The 19,551-nt window shown below is 34.2% G+C and overlaps 2 protein-coding genes across 3 annotated transcripts; both read left to right on the top strand.

Moving 5' to 3' along the window:
- Window positions 1-1,609: 1,609 nt before the first annotated feature.
- LOC120163258 (kinesin-like protein KIN-14U) lies at window positions 1,610-4,859 on the top strand. The gene is made up of 10 exons (XM_039173235.1): window positions 1,610-2,258; window positions 2,336-2,419; window positions 2,492-2,653; window positions 2,745-2,851; window positions 2,930-3,114; window positions 3,213-3,377; window positions 3,471-3,689; window positions 3,811-3,848; window positions 3,992-4,119; window positions 4,201-4,859. Exons 1-10 carry the CDS (start codon window positions 2,033-2,035, stop codon window positions 4,816-4,818), a joined length of 1,932 nt encoding a protein of 643 aa, XP_039029166.1. The 5' UTR covers window positions 1,610-2,032; the 3' UTR covers window positions 4,819-4,859.
- A 9,834-nt stretch (window positions 4,860-14,693) lies between these two features.
- Window positions 14,694-18,786, top strand: LOC120163254 (probable RNA helicase SDE3). Of its 2 annotated transcripts, XM_039173230.1 has the most exons (5): window positions 14,694-14,908; window positions 15,617-16,420; window positions 16,500-16,667; window positions 16,946-18,403; window positions 18,489-18,786. In XM_039173230.1, exons 2-5 carry the CDS (start codon window positions 15,635-15,637, stop codon window positions 18,654-18,656), a joined length of 2,580 nt encoding a protein of 859 aa, XP_039029161.1. In that variant the 5' UTR covers window positions 14,694-14,908; window positions 15,617-15,634; the 3' UTR covers window positions 18,657-18,786. The 2 variants fall into 2 exon arrangements, with proteins under 2 accessions (XP_039029161.1, XP_039029160.1); XM_039173229.1 differs by lacking the exon at window positions 14,694-14,908 and having other exon boundaries at window positions 15,409-16,420.
- Window positions 18,787-19,551: the final 765 nt, after the last annotated feature.

The following is a 19,551-nucleotide window of genomic DNA, read 5'->3' as shown; positions in this document are numbered from 1 at the left end:
TTAATGAGAAATTGGAGTAAATACAAAAAAAATATTTATAGAATTAAAAGTGACATTTTATATTTTTTTGAGGAACCGTTTTCAATAATTTTATTATATTTATATATCTAAAATCAATGGATAGCTACGTGACACCAGTTTTATTTTATTTTACTTAGTATACTCTGACCGTGTAGTAGGATCCGATCCAAGTTTTTTCACTTTCGGTCGTCCAGTCAAAATATTTTAGACAACACTTTCTTATTCCACTTTTGCCCCTCCACTCCTTACTGCAAAGGCCCAAAGTAAAAAGAGTAAAGTTTCAAATAGTCACTAAATTATAATGCAATGATCTTTTTCTTAGGGATGAGCATGAATTTAGTTTGTGGTTAATCTCGATCCAACTTAAAATTTTTATATTTTTTATTCAAAATCTGATTCAATTCGAGTTTAGGATAATTTTATCTGAACCAAAATTCAACTCGATTTTTGAGATAAACCCCGATTCGAAATAATATAAAATTATCATTTTATTCAATAAAATAGGGACTTATTTGAAAAAAATATAAAATGAGATATTATTACAATAATCCCTAAACATATAAGTTATAATTTAGGGTCATGTATTTTCACCTTAAACTCGAACCTGAACCCAAACTTATCATCTAAAAAACTAGATCCGACTCAAACCTGGACTCAAATTTTCTAAAACGACTCGAACTGATTGGGTCGAAACCCATCGAGTTCGTGTCACGTGTCCATCCCTACTTTTTATGGACATTAATGTTTTAAAAGTTATAAAATAATCATTAAATTTATTAAAATTGCAAAATTTATAAAATAATTATTAATGACCACTATACATTATAAATAATTATTAAATTTATAAAAATATTGCAAAATTGTCAATATATATTATAAAATAATGATGAATTTTAATAAATTTAAATATCAATTTATACAAAGTTTAATAAAAAAAATAGTCATTGTATTATATTACAATGATCTTTTTGGATATTGAATTTTTAAAAATTAAAAAATGATCATTAATTTTATTAAACATTTATAAAATGATCACTATATGTTATAAAATAGCGATGTATTTTAATTAATTTAAAGATAAACTTGTAATAATTTGATAAAATTTAATGATCATTATATAACTTACAAAATTTCAATGGTTAAAAAGATTATTTTAGAATAGATTAATGACCAAATTAAAAATAAGCCTTCCATCTTTAGATCTGGACCAATCAAAACTTAAGTATATTCTCACTTCTTTAAATTTTTAACATGTTTGTTTTTCCAATTAACAAAACAAGCTTAAAAACAGTAGAAGAAAAAGGAAAAAGCTTTGCCAAAACAAATCAGATTCCTTTCTTCTTTCACCATTCAATCATTGAAAATAACTGATAACTAGAAACCCAATTCTTCTTTTTCATCTTTCATTCTGGGATTTCTCAACAAAAAAAAATCCCCTTTTTGTGTTTAAAAATTTCAACTATCCCACTATTGACTTTTTTACCTGTTAAAGTCCAAGCCTTCATAATTACTAGTGCAATTTTTTCTTCCTGTTTTTGGGTTCTATTTGAGGCAGTAAGATGCCTGGTTTTTTCCTTTAAAGTTGGTTCTTTTCTTACTAGCTTTGTTGATCAGATTTTGTGCCTACTGAGCTCCTTGAAATGGTTAAGCTAGTTTTTTCTAGGGTTGTTTTTAGAAAATAATTTATGGGTTTTTTATAAAAAATTTGATTCCTAAATTTAGATCTTTAGCTGGTTTGAGTTGTTTCTTCTGCTTTTTGAGGCATTGGACATCTAAGCTATTTTCTCTGTTGCGTATATTGTACTTTTGCCAACTTAAGACGTTTCTTAAATAGAAAAGTGGATCCTTTAAGTATTTCCCTTTTGTAATAGATAATTATTATCATTCATTGCTCTGTCAATTCTCTCCTTTTTTCCCCGGAAAATCTCTTTGGCCCTTTCTGTGTTCTCAAGGCAAAGAGAAGTGTTCTTTTATTGCTACTGTGTGCACTTTGATTATTTGAAAAACAAGAATGTTGATTGCTACTAAAACAGAGCAAATCACATTGCTTTCCAATGATGTTAAGGAGTCTTTAGCATCATCTTCTCCGGTGGGATCCAATCCTGATTTTTTTAATGGATTGCCTCCGGTATCGGATTCGCCGGATTCTCCATTGCTTTCCACCGGTTTCTGTGATGTCAATGTGGTTCCTGAGCACGAAAAATCTCAGCTTGAGCAGTGCATACAAAAGTTACAAGGTAGAAATTTGAGCTTTTTGAAATAGTTTGTTACAATTGAGGTCGTTGTATTTGTTGATGACATTTGCTTCTTTTAGGAGAAATTGATGAATTGAGGTCAATGCAAAGGTCAGTAGATGAGAAAAGAAGAGAAATGTTGAATAAAATATTAGACATCAAAGGTAAATTAACTTCTCCTTGTAGTCGTCGTCGTCTCAAGAACATGATTTAAAGGATTGGTTTTCAATATGCAGGTACTATAAGAGTATTCTGTCGAGTTAGGCCTTTCCTTTGGACAGACAAGAGGAGAACCCCGGAATCTGTTTCGAGTGAACTGGATCGGGTTGTCGTTGGATCATGCGGGAGTCGAAAAGAGTTTGGATTCGATAAGGTTTTCCATCAAGAAGCTAATCAAGGTTAGTGCTGGATTTTACTCGGTTCCCCCCCCCCCCCGAATTCAGTAACATGTTAAGAGAATTTAATTGATTTTTCTTGAAATCCTTGTAGAAGATGTATTTGTTGAGGTTGAACCAATCCTTAGATCTGCACTTGATGGGCACAATGCATGCGTTTTTGCCTATGGTCAAACTGGTACTGGGAAGACTTTTACAATGGTCTGTAATTTGAGAATTTTACTTGTGTTATTCTTGCATTTATGAGAATTAATCTGATGGATTTGGATGGTTGTTCAGGATGGCACGATGGATCAACCCGGAATCGTTCCTCGAGCTTTAAAAGAGCTTTTCCAGCAAGTGTCTTCAAACAAGTCATCTTCTTTTACTTTTTCTATGAGCATGTTGGAGGTTTACTTGGGGAATCTGAGAGATCTACTAGCTTCAAAACCTGCTTCGCGAGATAATGAGACAGTAGCCAAATGGTAATAGTCTTTTTCTCCATCCTAACTATAGATCACAAATCAAAATTTCGAGGCCATTCATCAGAGAGCTTACCATGATTTGGCTAACTCCACTACAGTAATCTAAACATTCAAACAGATCCAAAGGGGTCAGTAGAAATTGAGGGTTTGACACAGGTTGAAATACCAGATTTTGCAAAAGCAAGATGGTGGTACGCAAAGGGCAGGCGTGCTAGATCGACATCGTGGACCAATGTGAACGAGGCATCCAGCAGGTCACACTGGTGGGTTCCCCAGTTGATTTCAAAGTTAAATTTTCTTGAAGGATTGATTTGAATTGTCAATTAAGTTATCAGTTTGACTTTGTATATATCTAGCTTAATAAGGATCGTCATTTCTCGACTTGGAGATACTCCGGATGCTAAACCGAAAGCAAGCAAATTATGGATGGTTGATCTCGGAGGGAGTGAACGATTACTCAAAACCGGAGCCACCGGACATACCCTTGATGAAGGAAGGGCCATAAATCTTTCACTTTCTGCTTTAGGTGATGTTATTGCAGCTCTAAGAAGGAAGAGGGGACATGTGCCTTACAGGCAAGTTCTCGGTTTTGTTTCCGGTCATGTTCTTGGAATGTTTGTAAGAACTAATTATATGCCTTAAAATATAGAAATATTCTTTCATTCCCCATGATATTTTATTTCCTTTTGGTTGCAGAAATAGCAAGCTAACTCAAATCCTCAAAGATTCCCTAGGTAAAATTATCACATGCCTTGCCTTCCATTGTGGGGATTTTCAATGCTTTAAACACTTTGCATTGGGATAGTATTATTAGAAGGGTTTTACAGTTTGATGTTATGTTGAAAAACTTTGTAACTCGTATATCCGGTTCATTTAGGCGTCGGTTCGAAAATTTTGATGCTCGTTCACATAAGTCCGTGTCATGACGATCTCGAGGAAACCATCTGTTCTTTGAGCTTTGCAAAGAGGGCCAAAGCAATTGATTCCAATAGAAGACTACCTGAGGTACCATAATAGGATTTGCAGAAAGTTTTTTTTTGATAGTACATTCTTTTGATTGTTACTGATAAAACTATGATCGTTTAGGACTTGAAGAAGCTAAGAGAAAAAAGGATATCAGAGCTCGAAGAGAACATGAGGGAAGTTGAAGAAGAATGTCGAAAACTTGCGAATCAAATAAGTAGGACTGATTTCTTATTAAGCGAAAACCGAAAACTTTATGCAACTGCTTATGGGATACCAGACAAGATTGTGGAAAAGAATCCCGAAAACTGCCATGATGCAAAAATTCAAGTCGTTGAAACACCTAGAGTAACTAAGAAACCAATTCAACAAAGTATTCATCGGTCCCTCCCTCGGTTCATGACCTCTACCGTGGCTAGTCGAGAAAGGCAAATCGCAGCGGAAAGAGAGATCATCGCAAGGGCAAGAACCTTGAGACCTGGAACCAGAAGTTCAATGCAGGTCCCAGGTTTTCAATCCCTTAGCTTTTCAGACAATCGATTTCGATCGCTTTTACGACACTCAACGAGGAGTTCCCGGTTCAAAGACACGAATGGTCAAACCATAGAGAGTCCGAAATGCAACGACTCAGCACCCACGAAGCCAACTTCGTCGCCAAGAGGCAAGGTGGTCACATCATCTGATCCCAACTTAAGAGTTAAACTTGGCCATCATAGGAGAAGGATGTCTGATTTTGTTTAACAATTAACAGTTAAACTGAAATGTGTGGGATGCTATTTTTTATCTTTTGATTTGATTCTATTGGTTTTCATGTTTTTGACAGAAAGAAAGGGTTTACGAGTGAGGTGTGCCACCATATTTTTTTTTATTAAGGGTGGTTTGCAGGGTTGTGGAAAGGATATGTAACTTAGTAAAATATTACTTACAAGATCCCTATATATATTGAAATGGTTTGTTTTAGAATTTTGAGCTTCACTGCTAAAACGGTTGATTAACATGATTGATTAATGAGGAAACTAGCCTTGATTCCTGCCTTGTTTTCAGCCTTGTTTTAATCCATACCTGCATCTGCATAGGAAAGTCTCTTTTACTTTACGGTTCCCAATGGCTTGCTCTGTACGTATAAATCATCTCTAGGAAAGCCAAAAGGAGTTGCTTGCGACAGCCACCGACAGTTTTGAGAGAAGACATGTACTGAGCACTGTGCTTAAACAGTAGGGTGACTGTCGGTGTAATTTTTTTTAGTAAATGTAATATCTGTTTAAATATTTTTAATTAATTAATAATAAAAACTTATATTCTTATGTACGTTATGTTCGAATATAAAATCTTAAGAAATAATAATAATTTTTTAATCACAAAATCGTTTAATTCATGTATCAATGTACTTAATTATAAGTGTGCATTGACACTCGACAGGGATGGATAATTTAAGTGTGCATAGACACGGATGGATCTATGTTATAGGTGGTATGGTGCAATGACTATTTGACATAACTGACACCTTTTTTTTTTAATTTTTTCTTTCTGACATCGTTTGACCAATATTTCCAAAAGTAGCACCCTTTCTGCTGAGTTGGTAAAGGCGCGTTCCCGGGGACGCGCTTTACCCGTGTTTTCGCTGAGTTGGATGCTACGTGTGGAAGGCGTATCCCTGGGGACGCGCCTTTGCCAACTCAGCAGACACGTGTGGAAAGCGCATCCCTGGGGACGCGCCTTTCATTAAATGTCATAAATGCCCCCATCCGTTTTTCCTAACTACCCCTCCTCCTCCCCTATATAAACCCCCTCAACCCTCCCTCATTCTTCACACCAAAAATCATCTTCTCCTCTCTTATATAACTCAAATTCTCCAACTATTTGAGTTTTAAATTTGTTATTAGTGGTAAGAAATTTATTTTTATGTTAGTATTTTTTTAAATAGTTATTATTTTTTATATTAATATATTTATGTAAATATTATATTTTTATTAAAATAATATTTATAATATTATTTATTTAGAATTATTAATTTTTTTTGCTAATTATATTGTTTTGTCTACAGTTATAATGGAAAACGAAATGCTGTTGCGATTGGATATTGATCATATCTCCAGACATTTTAGCGATATGGTAATATTTTTTATAATTAATGTTAATATTTAAATTTATTTTTATTTTAAAGTTATTATGAATTTATATTAATTTTTATTTTTTATAATGTATATTATTTAGGATGCTGATCGTATTTTAGAGACTTTTATTAAAAATCCATGTATACCGACACCGGAACGTATTTTGCCATATTTGGCTTCTGCCGGGTTCGGGTATATTGCAACAATTATAGGCGGTTGCAAACTCGAACCTGTCCTAATTTCTGCACTGATTGAGAGGTGGAGGCCCGAGACACACACTTTTCACCTTCCATGTGGAGAGGCGACAATTACATTTGAGGATGTCTCTATGCATCTGGGGATTCCCGTCGACGGAAATATGATGTGTGGTATGGCGGATGGTGATTGGCAATCAATGTGCATTGATTATCTTGGAGCTGCTCCGCTAGAGTTTAATGGAGGTAGAATAGCTTTATCTTGGTTAAAAGCTAATTTTGAGGTTTTAAATGAAAATGTTTCAGAGGATCAAGCAAAGGCATGTGCTCGGGCATATATTCTACGAATAATTGGAGGAATATTGATGCCCGACAAATCTCGCAACCAGGTGCATTGTATGTGGTTGCGGCATCTGATCGATTTTGATGAAGCTGGAAGATATAGTTGGGGTGCTGCAGTTTTGGCATTTCTCTTTAGAGAAATGTGTCGGGCGACGAATTATAAGAAAACTGCTATCGGTGGATGTCTTCTGCTTCTACAATCATGGGTGTGGCTCCGCATGCCTTTCTTATGCCCGATCGTGAATGAACCATACGTATTCCCCTTATTGTTGAGGTAATTTTCGAACTAAATTTTGATTTAAATATTTTCAATTAAATAGGGTGATATTTAGTTTATATTATATTTCATAGGTGGTCGATGAAAAGAAAGGACCATAAAAGTATACCTACTGGGTTAGAGGAAATTCGTTTACTTATTGATACGAAAGCTGGGTCTGAGGTATGTTTTTAAATTTGTTTAATTATTAATATTTTAATTTAAAATGTTAGATATAATTAGAATATTTTATTTATTTGAATTGTATATTTATATTTCAGTTTCAGTGGATACCTTATGCGAGCGATGAAGTGAAAGCTTGCATCCCACCCCACCTTAGTGGGTCATTAGAGGTATGGATATCGGTTATACCTCTTATATGTTATGCTATTATTGAGTGGCATCCAGTTGATCGCGTGCTCCGTCAGTATGGTTGTACGCAATATATTCCTGGAGCTCCTAGGAATTTAGACGACGTGCATAACATAGATAGACGAGGGAAGAAAGATGTTAACTGGGTGGTGAGACACATAGATTGGATTGCGCTTTGGGAGAACCGATATACACTGGTGGCCCCTCAATAATATTACGCTGAAACTGGTCATATGGTTACGGATAACTATATGGACTGGTTTAATGAAAATGGGAAGCCGTTTCTACTTTCAGCGGAAGCACGAGGGGTTAACATTCCTAGGCGCCGAGAAAGACGTCAACCGTCTCAATATCATCGTCCCCCGACGTGTGGACGGAGAGAATGCGCTACCGGTTCTACATCACTCCCACCACAACATCCTTATTCGTCGATGCCGCAGGGGTACATGCCCAGCCCTCCACTTCATATGCCAAGCCCACCAGTTTATATGCCATCTCCGCAGGGTTACATTCCGAGCCCGCAGGGTTACATTCCGAGCCCGCAGGGTTACATTCCTAGCCCGCCAGGTTACATGCCTAGCCCGCAGGGTTTTATACCATATGGAGGTGCATATACGACTATGTTTAATGATCCAGCATATGGTTCATATGCATCTTATTTGGCTGGTGGTGCTTCTCCGCAGACACCTCAATCTCCATCTGGATCACAGACAACGATGCCAATGTTTCCACAGTTTTCACAGTTCCCGGGGAGCGGTGGGATTGTTACTAGCACTCCTCCAGGGTCGTTATTTTATACAGGCCCTTCAGCCCCTTCAGCGTCATCTACACCAAATGAAGAAAATGTTGCTGATGATGATAGTGAAGATGAGGAGACTGAAGAACAAGTTCCACGAAGAAATCCTCCACGAAATAGACAACCACCGCCATGTGGAACTCATTCGAGAAGACGACATCGGTGATCCAGTTATATTTAATGTTATTTAAATAATTATATTTCAGAATTTTATGTAATTTGGTTATGTTATTTAAATGTTTCATGGTTGTTACATACATATTTTTTAATGTTATTTTTATTCACATTTAACATTAAATGTTTGATAAATGTTTTTAAAATACAAATTATATTATTCGAAATTTAAAATAAAAATAAAAATAAAAATAATATTATTCAAATTTAAATTTAAAATATAAATTATATTATTCGAAATTTAAAATAAAAATAAAAATAATATTATTCAAATTTAAATTTAAAATATAAATTATAGTATTCGAAATTTAACATTAAATTTCAACTTAATATTCCAATTGTATTCGAAATTAAAAGTTATATTCCAATTATAGTTCACAATACTTAAATTGAAATTAAATTTATCCATACATATGATTTTATCATTAACATATATATTAAAACGTATACATTAAAATCAACTTATGTTGAGTTCATCGATCGACGAAATCGGCCAAGAGGGGGGTGAATTGGCAATTTATTCAATGTCACATTTCAATGCTCATTCCATACAATTTCAATGTCACAATCAACTTATCACTTCACATTTATTCAATTTATCCATAACATTTTATCTAATTTATTCAAACTTCACATAACGTTTTAATTTAAGTTATTCTTAACTTGTTGAACTTTCAAAAGAAGTTAAGTTTTGGTTATAATTTACCTGATTTACTGATATATCTAGTGTCCCCGAGGGACATGAGTGACATAATAGGGCAATGATAACATATTCTATGACAAAATAATGGAAGGCGTGCCCCCGGGAACGCGCCTTCATGTCCCCTGAGAAATAATAGGTACTGATATATCTAGTGTCCCCGAGGGACATGAGTGACATAATAGGGCAATGATAACACATTCTCTGACGAAATAATGGAAGGCGCGCCCCCGGGAACGCGCCTTCATGTGAATAGTGAAATAATAGGTACTGGTATATCTAGTGTCCCCGAGGGACATGAGTGACATAATAGGGCAATGATAACATATTCTCTGACGAAATAATGGAAGGCGCGCCCCCGGGAACGCGCCTTCATATGAATAGTGAAATAATAGGTACTGATATATCTAGTGTCCCCGAGGGACATGAGTGACATAATAGGGCAATGATAACATATTCTCTGACGAAATAATGGAAGGCGCGCCCCCGGAAACGCGCCTTCATGTGAATAATACTCCGATTATAGACACTATTATATGCAACGTATTATAAACTTTCAAAACAAACTTCAGTTCACAATCTTTCAAATTCTCAAATTCCCAAACTCTAAATTCTCAAATTCTCTGAAAATGAGTCGTCTTTCTGCTGTTGTTTTGTATGATGGAGAAATTAAGGAAACTGAAGAGGGGGTTGTTTTTGAGTCAGATCATTATATCCCCTTAACCTTGAAGAGAAACATCACAATTGAGGAGTTAATCACAAAAATTTCGTTAAAGATTCGTGTAGCAGGCCAGAGAAGACTATCTTCACTTCAGTACAGATTTCCTACTGAATTGTTTCGTGTAACCGAAATGCCACGTCCCCTGCAAGGGATTGAAGCTAACTCTTTCAGAGTTAATCTGCAAGAGAGGTGGTGCGATTGTGGTTTCTTTCAGGCACTCAAATATCCATGCTCTCATGTCATTGCTGCTTGCTCACATTCGCATTTGGACTACAAAAATTATGTTGATCCCGTATACCAACTTTCACAAGTATTCAAGGTATATGAATTTGAGTTTCAAACTTGGCTTACAATTGTACCAGATCCATTGCTATTGAGGGACTCAGGTCGTCCAAAATCTACTAGAATACATTGTGATATGGATATTCGAGAGAAGTCAACAGAACAAAAACGATGTGGGCATTGTAGAAACATCGGGCACAATAGAAAAAAATGTCCAGCTCTGTTATCATCATATAACCGTTAACTCTTATGTAATTAATATTGTATTTAAATGAATGTTTTTGTTTTTAATAATTTAATGTTATTGCATTTATATAATTTGTCAATGTATGTACACCTAAATAATTTTTTTTAACTTTTAAATACATAAATATATTTAATATATTTATTTAATATAATAATTAATATTTTTAGTTATAATTTTTTTTAAAATATAATAATAATTCCACCTTCTAAGTAGAGAAAAATATTAAATTAAAAAAATTAAAAGTTATTAAAAAATTTATGTATACGATGACACATTTCATGTTCTGATTGGAGGATTAAATTTATTAAATTAAATTTTTAATAAGACTAATTTTATAAAATATGTAAGTCTTGAAGATTAAATATGTAATTATACTAATTTATTAACTTATACATCAATATTTTCGTTAAATATTGATATGAGATGACTAGATTGATAACATTTAAATAATTAACTGATAAAATTAATAGATCGATAATCAAAATCAAAAAATAATAATATAACCATATGTGTAATATTATAATTTAATACATTTTTCCTATAATCGAAACATTTTATAATAATAATAAAATACGTGTCTGCTGATTCTTACATTTGATAATTCTTACATTATAATCGAATCATTTTACATAATATATTATTAATTTATAATAATATAAAATAAACTATTTATTATTAAATAAAAAACGTGTCTGCTGAGTTGGCAAAGGCGCGTCCCCGGGGATGCGCCTTCCACACGTGGCATCCAACTCAGCGAAAACACGGGTAAAGCGCGTCCCCGGGGACGCGCCTTTGCCAACTCAGCACAAAGGGTGCTACTTCTGGAAATATTGATCAAACGGTGCCAGAGAGGGAAAATTTAAAAAAAAAGGTGTCAGTTATGTCAAATAGCCTGGGGCAATGACACTGTCAACTTTGACGGTATAATTACTTTATAAGTTGTTAATGGTTTTCAAACCATTACAATTAAGCCCTTGTCCTTCCTATTTTTTTCGGTATAATTATTTTTAAGGACATTTGAATTTAAAAAACCATTACAATTAATGAAATTAAACCTTGATCTCAAATTTGTTTAATTTACTTACTTTTTAAGACATTTGAATTTTAAAAATAATGAAATTAAACCCTTAATTTCTTATTTTTTATGATTTAATTACTTTTTAGATCCTATTTATTTTAAAATTAAACAACTTTCTCTCCTCATAATTCAATCATGGCTCTATTTGCACCGATCATGTTTTTTTATATATATAAAAATACCTTTAAAGAATGAAAAATATAGGAAATTGTTTTTGAATAATGATAGAGAAAAAATCATATTAATTATAATGAAAATTACTTTTTAAATTAGGATTTTTATTATAGCATTTAGTAGAAGTCATCAAAACTACACAATAATTTCTACTCAAAATCATGTTCTCGTACGTTTGTAGCTTAGCCAACTTGCCCTAAATAATGTACCTACCATCTTACTTGATAAAATAAAATTATAAAAATATTATACGAATTAATTTATTTTAATGATTAAAGAAATCGTTGTTATATTTAAAGATTAGATTCAAACACCAATAATGACTTGTAAGAGTAATTTTCATTCCCAAATACATTATCTAGGCACTTTTATCGAAAATATGAATAATGGAGGTCCAACTGTTAGCATGTTCATTGCTCAACTCCCACGTTTCACAGAACACCAATATCTACTAATGGCATTGTCAACTTAATCATATAATATACACTAAAATTTAGATGTGAAAAATCTAAATGAAAAAAAATCACACAAAAGGAAATTATATGCAACTCGACTCAATTTCTACCTATTATCTTTCATATTTGTATATAAATATAATTATTTTATTATAAAAAAATTACTCGAATTAAATATTTTACTCTTAATTTACTCACCTCATTGTCCCTAATTTTTATTATTAACAAATAAATTGTATTACACACTTTTAAGATTAGATTCAACAAAATTTGAGTCAAACTAACTTTTTTGTTTTTTTTTTTAATACAAAAGAGGACAAAGCCATAATATTAAGATCCTACTTAGGGATAGATATAGGTCGAGTTTCGGCTAATCCGTTTCATTTCGAAAATTTTACATCATTCACTCGATCCGACCCGAAAAATATATATCTTCCACCCGATCTGATTTTTTGAGATAAAATCCGAACTCGATTCGATCCTAAATAATAATAAAATATTATTTTTATTCAATAAAAATAGTGATTTAATTAAAAATAATAATATAGATAGGGGTATTATTGTAATTATTTATATATATATATAAGGTAAAATTATATTTTTCGGGTCGGATATTTTTTATCCTAAATCTAAATCTAACCCCACCTAAACAACACCTTTTAAAAAAATTCAACCCGATCCGACCTCGAAATAAAAAAAAACCCAATTCGATCAGGTCGGATAGGATCAAAACCCGTTGGGTTCAAATCACATGCCTATTAATCCTACTCGAACATAGGAAGGACCAGGAGTGTCTCTATAAACGATATCTGAAAGTTGAGGCGAAAGGGAATCGAAGACCATAACTGAACCGTCCTTGGGAGCGCCTATTTTTACGATGAAATCAGCCGTTTTATTTCCCCCACGATAAATTTTCTTGAATTCAATGAACCAAGCCTTGAGTTAAAGATGAGCTATGGACCTCACCAGCGCGAGATGGTTGTCGATGGACGGAGGAGAGAGTAGGCGAAGTGCATCACTATTGTCGGTTTGCACTATGACACGTTCAAAGCCGTTGTGCCATGCGATATTGCGGCCTTCAAGGATGCCCTAGAGCTCCACCTCCAGCACAGTCGTGTGACTGATGAACCTAGATAAAGCAACTAGGCAGTTTCCAGTCGGGTCACGAAACAACCCATCAATTGATCCATGACCCGTTGATTTTATGTTTATTTTTTTTGTTAAAAATTGAGAGAATATTTCATAATATTCTCATTTCAAACGAGAAGTTTAGTTTACCATTATCAACCTTTAATCTATTTTAAATATGAGAGAATATTTCAGGATTAGTGTGTTAATGAAAAAGTATTAACATTGGGTGTTAATGAATCTAAAAGAGATAACAGTGTTTTCAAATTGAAAATTTGCAGAAGATAAAATCGCAATGTGAAAAAAAAATAAATTTTAATATTTGAAGAAAATAATTTTCCGGTAATAAACAATGGTAGTCAACGACAATTTTTCGGTGATAAATGATGATTCGGTGGATGATTTTTGATAGTTACGGGGATGCATTTACAAACTTATATAGATTAAGTGTTTCAATATAAAAAAATTTATAAATTAAATATAATTTTTAATAAAAATACAATTTAATTATATTACTATTAAAATTTAAACTAAATAATAATAAATGATTAATTGTGTATAGGTAATTATATTCTTTTCTATTTATTTAATGAAGATAATTTAATTAGTGGTATGCATCAATGTGTCATATTAATGGTGTGTTTAGGTGTGCGACGTATACTCTAAACTTGTCCTAAAATTATATATTTGAATTCTGATATTATAAATAAATTAAACTGAATTGAGACATTACTCTCATAATAATTTCCCAAGTATTATATTAAATTAATTCATTAATAGATCAAATACAAGTGTTTATAAAAAGGGTAAAATATACAAATGATCCCTCGAATATATGATATTACTTTATTGAGTCTCTTGACTATTAAAAGTTACAGAATGGTATCCCGACTATAAAGACTTGTTTTATCGAGTCCCTTAGATATTAAATATTACAAAATAGTCACCAGATTATTTATTATGTTCCAAACTTGTCATTTTTCGTTAAAAATAGTCTTTTGAGTTGGACTTTAACATGCTGACTACAATATGACAGTTGTTTGAGATTATGGAATCATATTTTATCATATCTCAGTCAACAAGTTAACGTCTAGCTCAGATTGTCGTTAATTTTTTAATAGAAAAGAATAAGTTTGGAACATAATGAATAGTCAAATGACAATTTTGTAACTTTTGATAGTCAAGAGACAAAAAAATGATATCCTGTAACCAAGGGACATTTTTATACTTTACCCTTAAAATTTGATTATAATTGGAAAAAAATTAGAAATATTGGTTTGGTTCTATCCTTTGTTGACCTAAAGACCAAGAGCTCAATCATGCTTTGCCACGTCATCATTTTCTTCAGCAATCTCTTTGGGAATCTGACGTGTCACAATCTGCTTGGAACTTCACAATATATGGGTCCGACCCATTTCTTACAAGACTATGGGTAAACCTAATCTCGTACCTGGTAGTGTCTCATCAAGATGCCACAGTTTTGACGTGATGAAAACTTTTTTCTTTATCTTTTTTTTATTTGATTTTTAAAATAACTTCGTTTCTAAGTTGCAGCAATTGGAAAAGCAAAAGTCATCTTTTTGATATTAAAAAAACAATATATTTTTTCATCAGTTTCCACTTGCACTCTGTTCTTCTGAAGAAATCTCGAGAGCAGTAAATTCTCACTTAAAACCCCCAGTTTTAAGTGTGCTTTAGCGTAGATTGCTTGTTCAGTAAACTGGGGTTTTTTTTTTCAACATAAAGTTCACAAATTTCTTTACTTTTTGTTTCAACTTTGCTGTGTTTTCAATCAAAGGTGTGTACTTTACTACTTGTCATTTCCTTTTGTTTTATTTTAGATATGAATTCTTCCATGTTTAATTTTATTATATTAATGATTAAGTCCATTTTATTTTGTCAAAGAGGGAATTGTGTGTGTATGTGTGTAGAATTTATAATTTTTTTAATTTGTATATAAAAAATATTATTCCTGCTTGGTATGACTTCTATTTTCCCCTTTTAGAACATCTTGTAGCATTGATGGATTACACTCTGTTGAAACTTAGAATAGTATCTATAATTGTATACTTGTTTGATCGTTTTTTATGATGCATGAAAGAACTGTAAATACTAAATACCTTACTTGAATTAGGTTAACAATGTAAACAGTACACTGTCTCCACTAGGAATTGCTGCTTAAATCAGGTTTTGATATATGTTTATATATATATAAATCTTCCCATTTGCTTTAGTAGTTTTTGTTTATAGGCCTGCAATGCGATATCGTGTTTCGTTTGCCAAATTTTGTTTCCTTTCAAGGAGCTGCAGATTAATGTTTGTAGCAGAAAGTAATGTTGGTAGTATTGCATCGTGATAGATAATGATCTTCGTTGTCTAGGGTACTAAGACCAGGGTTGTGATTAAGTGGAATATGGATGTTGTAATCTTGTGTGTCTATAGATTTTTGTTATGGTAATGAGGTTTACAATGCGTTGTGTTTGATACTTGTCATCATCTTTGCTAGCATCAAAATCCATTAGCGATGAGTTCGTGTTGGAATGATGGTTGGGATGATGAATGCTCGGTCATAAGTGATAAAGGCGAGATCGGATTTATTGATTTTGCTGATGATAAGTCTGTTCAAAGTTATGACATAAATGAAGGGGATCCGGTTATTATCTCAGTTCCCTTTCCTTTCAGTCAAGGGAAGCCTCAATCCATTCTTGTTGGACAAACTTCGAAGTGGCCGATTACATTAGAGAACACCACCGATGAGCCAGTAGAACTCTGGGGAGTGAGGATATTCTGCTCAAATCCGGCAGATTCGTTTACTTTGTCTCTAATGGAACCGCCTTCAGCTGATTCACAGTCAGAAAATAGGCAAGGGTTCTTAGAGGGATACTCTCTCGAGGATCGAGTACTTCAATCCCGACAGACACTTACCATTTGGCTCTCTTGCAAACCGAATGACATGGGTTTGCACACAACTGTAGTACACTTCGATGTAGATGATAATAGGATTGAACGAGTAGTCTTTCTATTGGCTGAAGATAACATCTCGCAGTCTCTGGCTTCTACTATGCCTTATAGGAGAGCTCCAAGAAGAAGAAACCAATTTGCTGTTGATGAGTATGTTGTTTCCTCTCGCCCAGCTAAGCCAACAAAACGAGGATACAAATGCAAGATTGCTGAATATCCGATCCCGAAAAATATCAGGGAGTTAATAGAGAATAAACATATGCCTGATATTCTTGCAGAAGGTTTGACAAAGGAGAATTATGCTGCTTTCTTCAGTACATTGCTTGTAATGGAAGAACTGCATTTAGAGGTAGCTACTAATGGTTGATTTATCGAAGATGATAATATTGTGTGGTCCTTTTTCATGTTGATTTTTAACTTCATTGCAGGAAGAAATGAGGGCTCATAACATGGAATGTGTCATGATGAGGACGAAAGGACGGCAATTTGTAGCTCTCGAGGTCCCTGGATTAGCTGAGAGGAGGCCTTCACTCGTACATGGTGATTTTATTTTTGCAAAGATTGCCTCCGACAATTCAGATTGTCGCGTATATCAGGTATGCTATTTCTTCCAACAGAAAACATTGAATCCAGAGAAGCATTTACTCGTCTGAGTGTTTCAATATCATTGAGAAACTTTGATTGGTGATGCATGTTTAAACTCATTTTGGGATGCTAACAAATAACCAATATCTGAGATGGTAATCGATTTCAATGGATGTTTTTTATAGCAGTTATAGCCAAAAATCAACCGGCTGTTTTTTCCGTATTCACTGTTATCGTTATTGCATTCTTTGATCTGAACTTTGGTGGATTCGTTTTGGGGATGTTTCAGGGCTACATCTATCGTGTTGAAGCTGATGAAGTGCTCTTGAGATTTGCAGAAGAATTTCACACCCTTCACCGGGACAGAAACTTATACAATGTTCACTTTACATATAACCGGGTTGGCATGAGGAGGTTGTACCAAGCTATTGAAGCAGCACAGTCTTTACAAGACAATCTTCTCTTTCCATCGGAATTGAACAAAAGGATGTTGGTTAAAAGTCCTCCGATTGTGTCTTGTTCCGGTTCTCTGAATGAGGAACAGATGCATTCCGTCGAGATGATACTTGCTTGCAAAGGAGCTCCTCCCTATGTGATCTATGGCCCTCCTGGCACTGGTAAAACCAAGACTTTGGTTGAAGCAATTCTACAGATATATACTAGAAGGAAAAATGGTCGGATTCTTGTATGTGCAGCTTCAAATAGTGCTGCAGACCACATATTAGAAAGACTTATCAGTAATGAGAACGTGGAGGTTAAAGAGAGTCAAATATTTAGGCTAAACGCCACTAGTCGCTCCTATGAGGATGTTCCACCAGATTATATTCGCTTTACCTACTTCGAACTGTCCGTTTTCAAGTGTCCACCACTGGAAGCTCTCAAGCGTTATAGAATCATCATATCAACTTATACGAGTTCAACTTTACTTTATGCAGAAGGGGTGAATCGTGGTCATTTCTCCCACATTTTCCTTGATGAGGCTGGCCAAGCCTCGGAACCAGAAAGCATGGTTCCTATAGCTAACTTTAGCAGAAGGGAAACAGTTGTTGTCCTTGCTGGAGATCCAAAGCAGCTTGGTCCTGTAGTATTCTCGAAAGATGCGGAGTCTCTTGGATTGGGAAAATCCTATCTCGAAAGGCTTTTCGAGTGTGAAGCCTACTGCAATGAAGATAACAATTATGTAACGAAGTTGGTTAGGAATTACCGTTGTCATCCGGCAATTCTAGATCTCCCTTCAAGGCTTTTCTACAAAGGCGAGTTGATTGCATGTAAAGAAGAAGATTCTTCCTCGATAATGTCAAATGTCGATTTCTTTCCAAATAAGGAATTTCCAGTCCTATTCTTCGGCATTCAAGGATGTGATGAGAGAGAAGGCAATAATCCATCATGGTTTAACCGAATCGAAGCAAGCAAAGTCGTTGACATCATCAATAAGTTAAGAGCAAGTACTGATCTAAACGAGTCGGATATTGGAGTAATAACACCGTACCGTCAGCAGGTCCTCAAGATCAAGAAAGTGCTCGAAACCTGGGACTTGATAGATGTAAAAGTTGGCAGTGTTGAACAATTTCAAGGCCAAGAAAGGGAGGTCATTATTGTATCTACGGTGAGATCGACAATCAAACATAATGATTTCGATAGAACTTACTGTCTGGGTTTTCTCAGTAATCCGAAAAGGTTCAATGTTGCAATCACCCGGGCTAAATCGTTGCTCGTCATTATCGGAAATCCACACATCGTTTGTAAGGTATAAAACACATAAACCCCCACCCCCATTATTCAAGCTTGGATTTTCATGGAAATAATTGATTTCTTGATGTTGAAATTTGCAGGATCCTTATTGGGAAAAGCTCTTATGGCATTGTCACGAAAACAACTCGTATCAGGGCTGCCCTCCACCGGAAAGGATGAACGAAGGATTCGAAGAACCGTTTCCCGGGACCAGCATAAGTAATGAAGTAGAAGATCCAAGTTGGGATGAAGGGACATGGAATTGTTAGTATGAAGCAGAAGCTAGTCTCAAATATGTTGCTAGGACTTTCTTCTTCTTCTTGAATACTATGTAATCAGACATATATAAACCTTCCAAGGGGAAGCTTAGAAGGAATGAAAATAACTATTTTGGTCGCATAATCGTATTTTTACATTTATATTCGAGTTTGAGTAACATAACTTTTGGTTATTTGATAGTTTGTGCCATCTTTGACTTGCAATCATCTTCTGCATCTTCACTGGTTTCGGCTGCCATTGCTGCATTTCCTGACCTTCGGCTATATTTTCATCCATTGCAAAATGCAACCATGTTATCAAACTCTTTTAAACAAGGAAACGAGTACTTTTGACTTTTGAACAAATGACATGGTCAATTCCCCATATATATTCGTGTAACATAAGTCACTGATCCTTTGAGCAGCTAAATCTGTCGATATCGTATTGCATCGTATATTTCTGTTGCGATGCGAGCGTTACGTTGCATTAGGACCACAATTTTGAATCCTTGTTTACATTTTTTTCTTGAATTATAAAAAAAAAGGATTCACTTTTTTTCTCAACACTCATCATTTTGTTAACAATAAAAATGACTAAATATGGGTACAGAACAAAAACAACCATGTTTAAATTTAGTCTTCATCAAATTTTAAAAGATAACCAAAATGCAAACACAAAGGTTAACAAAATCCAGCCTTTTAATTTTCCTTTATAACCAAACCAATAGCTGCTTTCTAACATCGAAGACGACTAGGAGAAGAAGAAGAAGAGAGGAATGTCGACTGCGGGGATAAAGGCGATTATAATAGTAATGGCGATAAGCATGACGGAGCACGGTGCGGTCGTGATGGCGGTCGATTGTATGAAGGACTGCATCAATTCATGTGGTTCAGGATTCGGGTGTCA

The sequence above is a fragment of the Hibiscus syriacus genome, unplaced genomic scaffold (assembly GCF_006381635.1).
Source record: "Hibiscus syriacus cultivar Baekdansim isolate YM2019G1 unplaced genomic scaffold, ASM638163v2 tig00111438_pilon, whole genome shotgun sequence".
Classification (NCBI taxonomy): Eukaryota; Viridiplantae; Streptophyta; class Magnoliopsida; order Malvales; family Malvaceae; genus Hibiscus; species Hibiscus syriacus.
The sequence above is the reverse complement of the archived record's forward strand: the minus strand, read 5'-3'. Positions and strand labels throughout refer to the sequence as shown.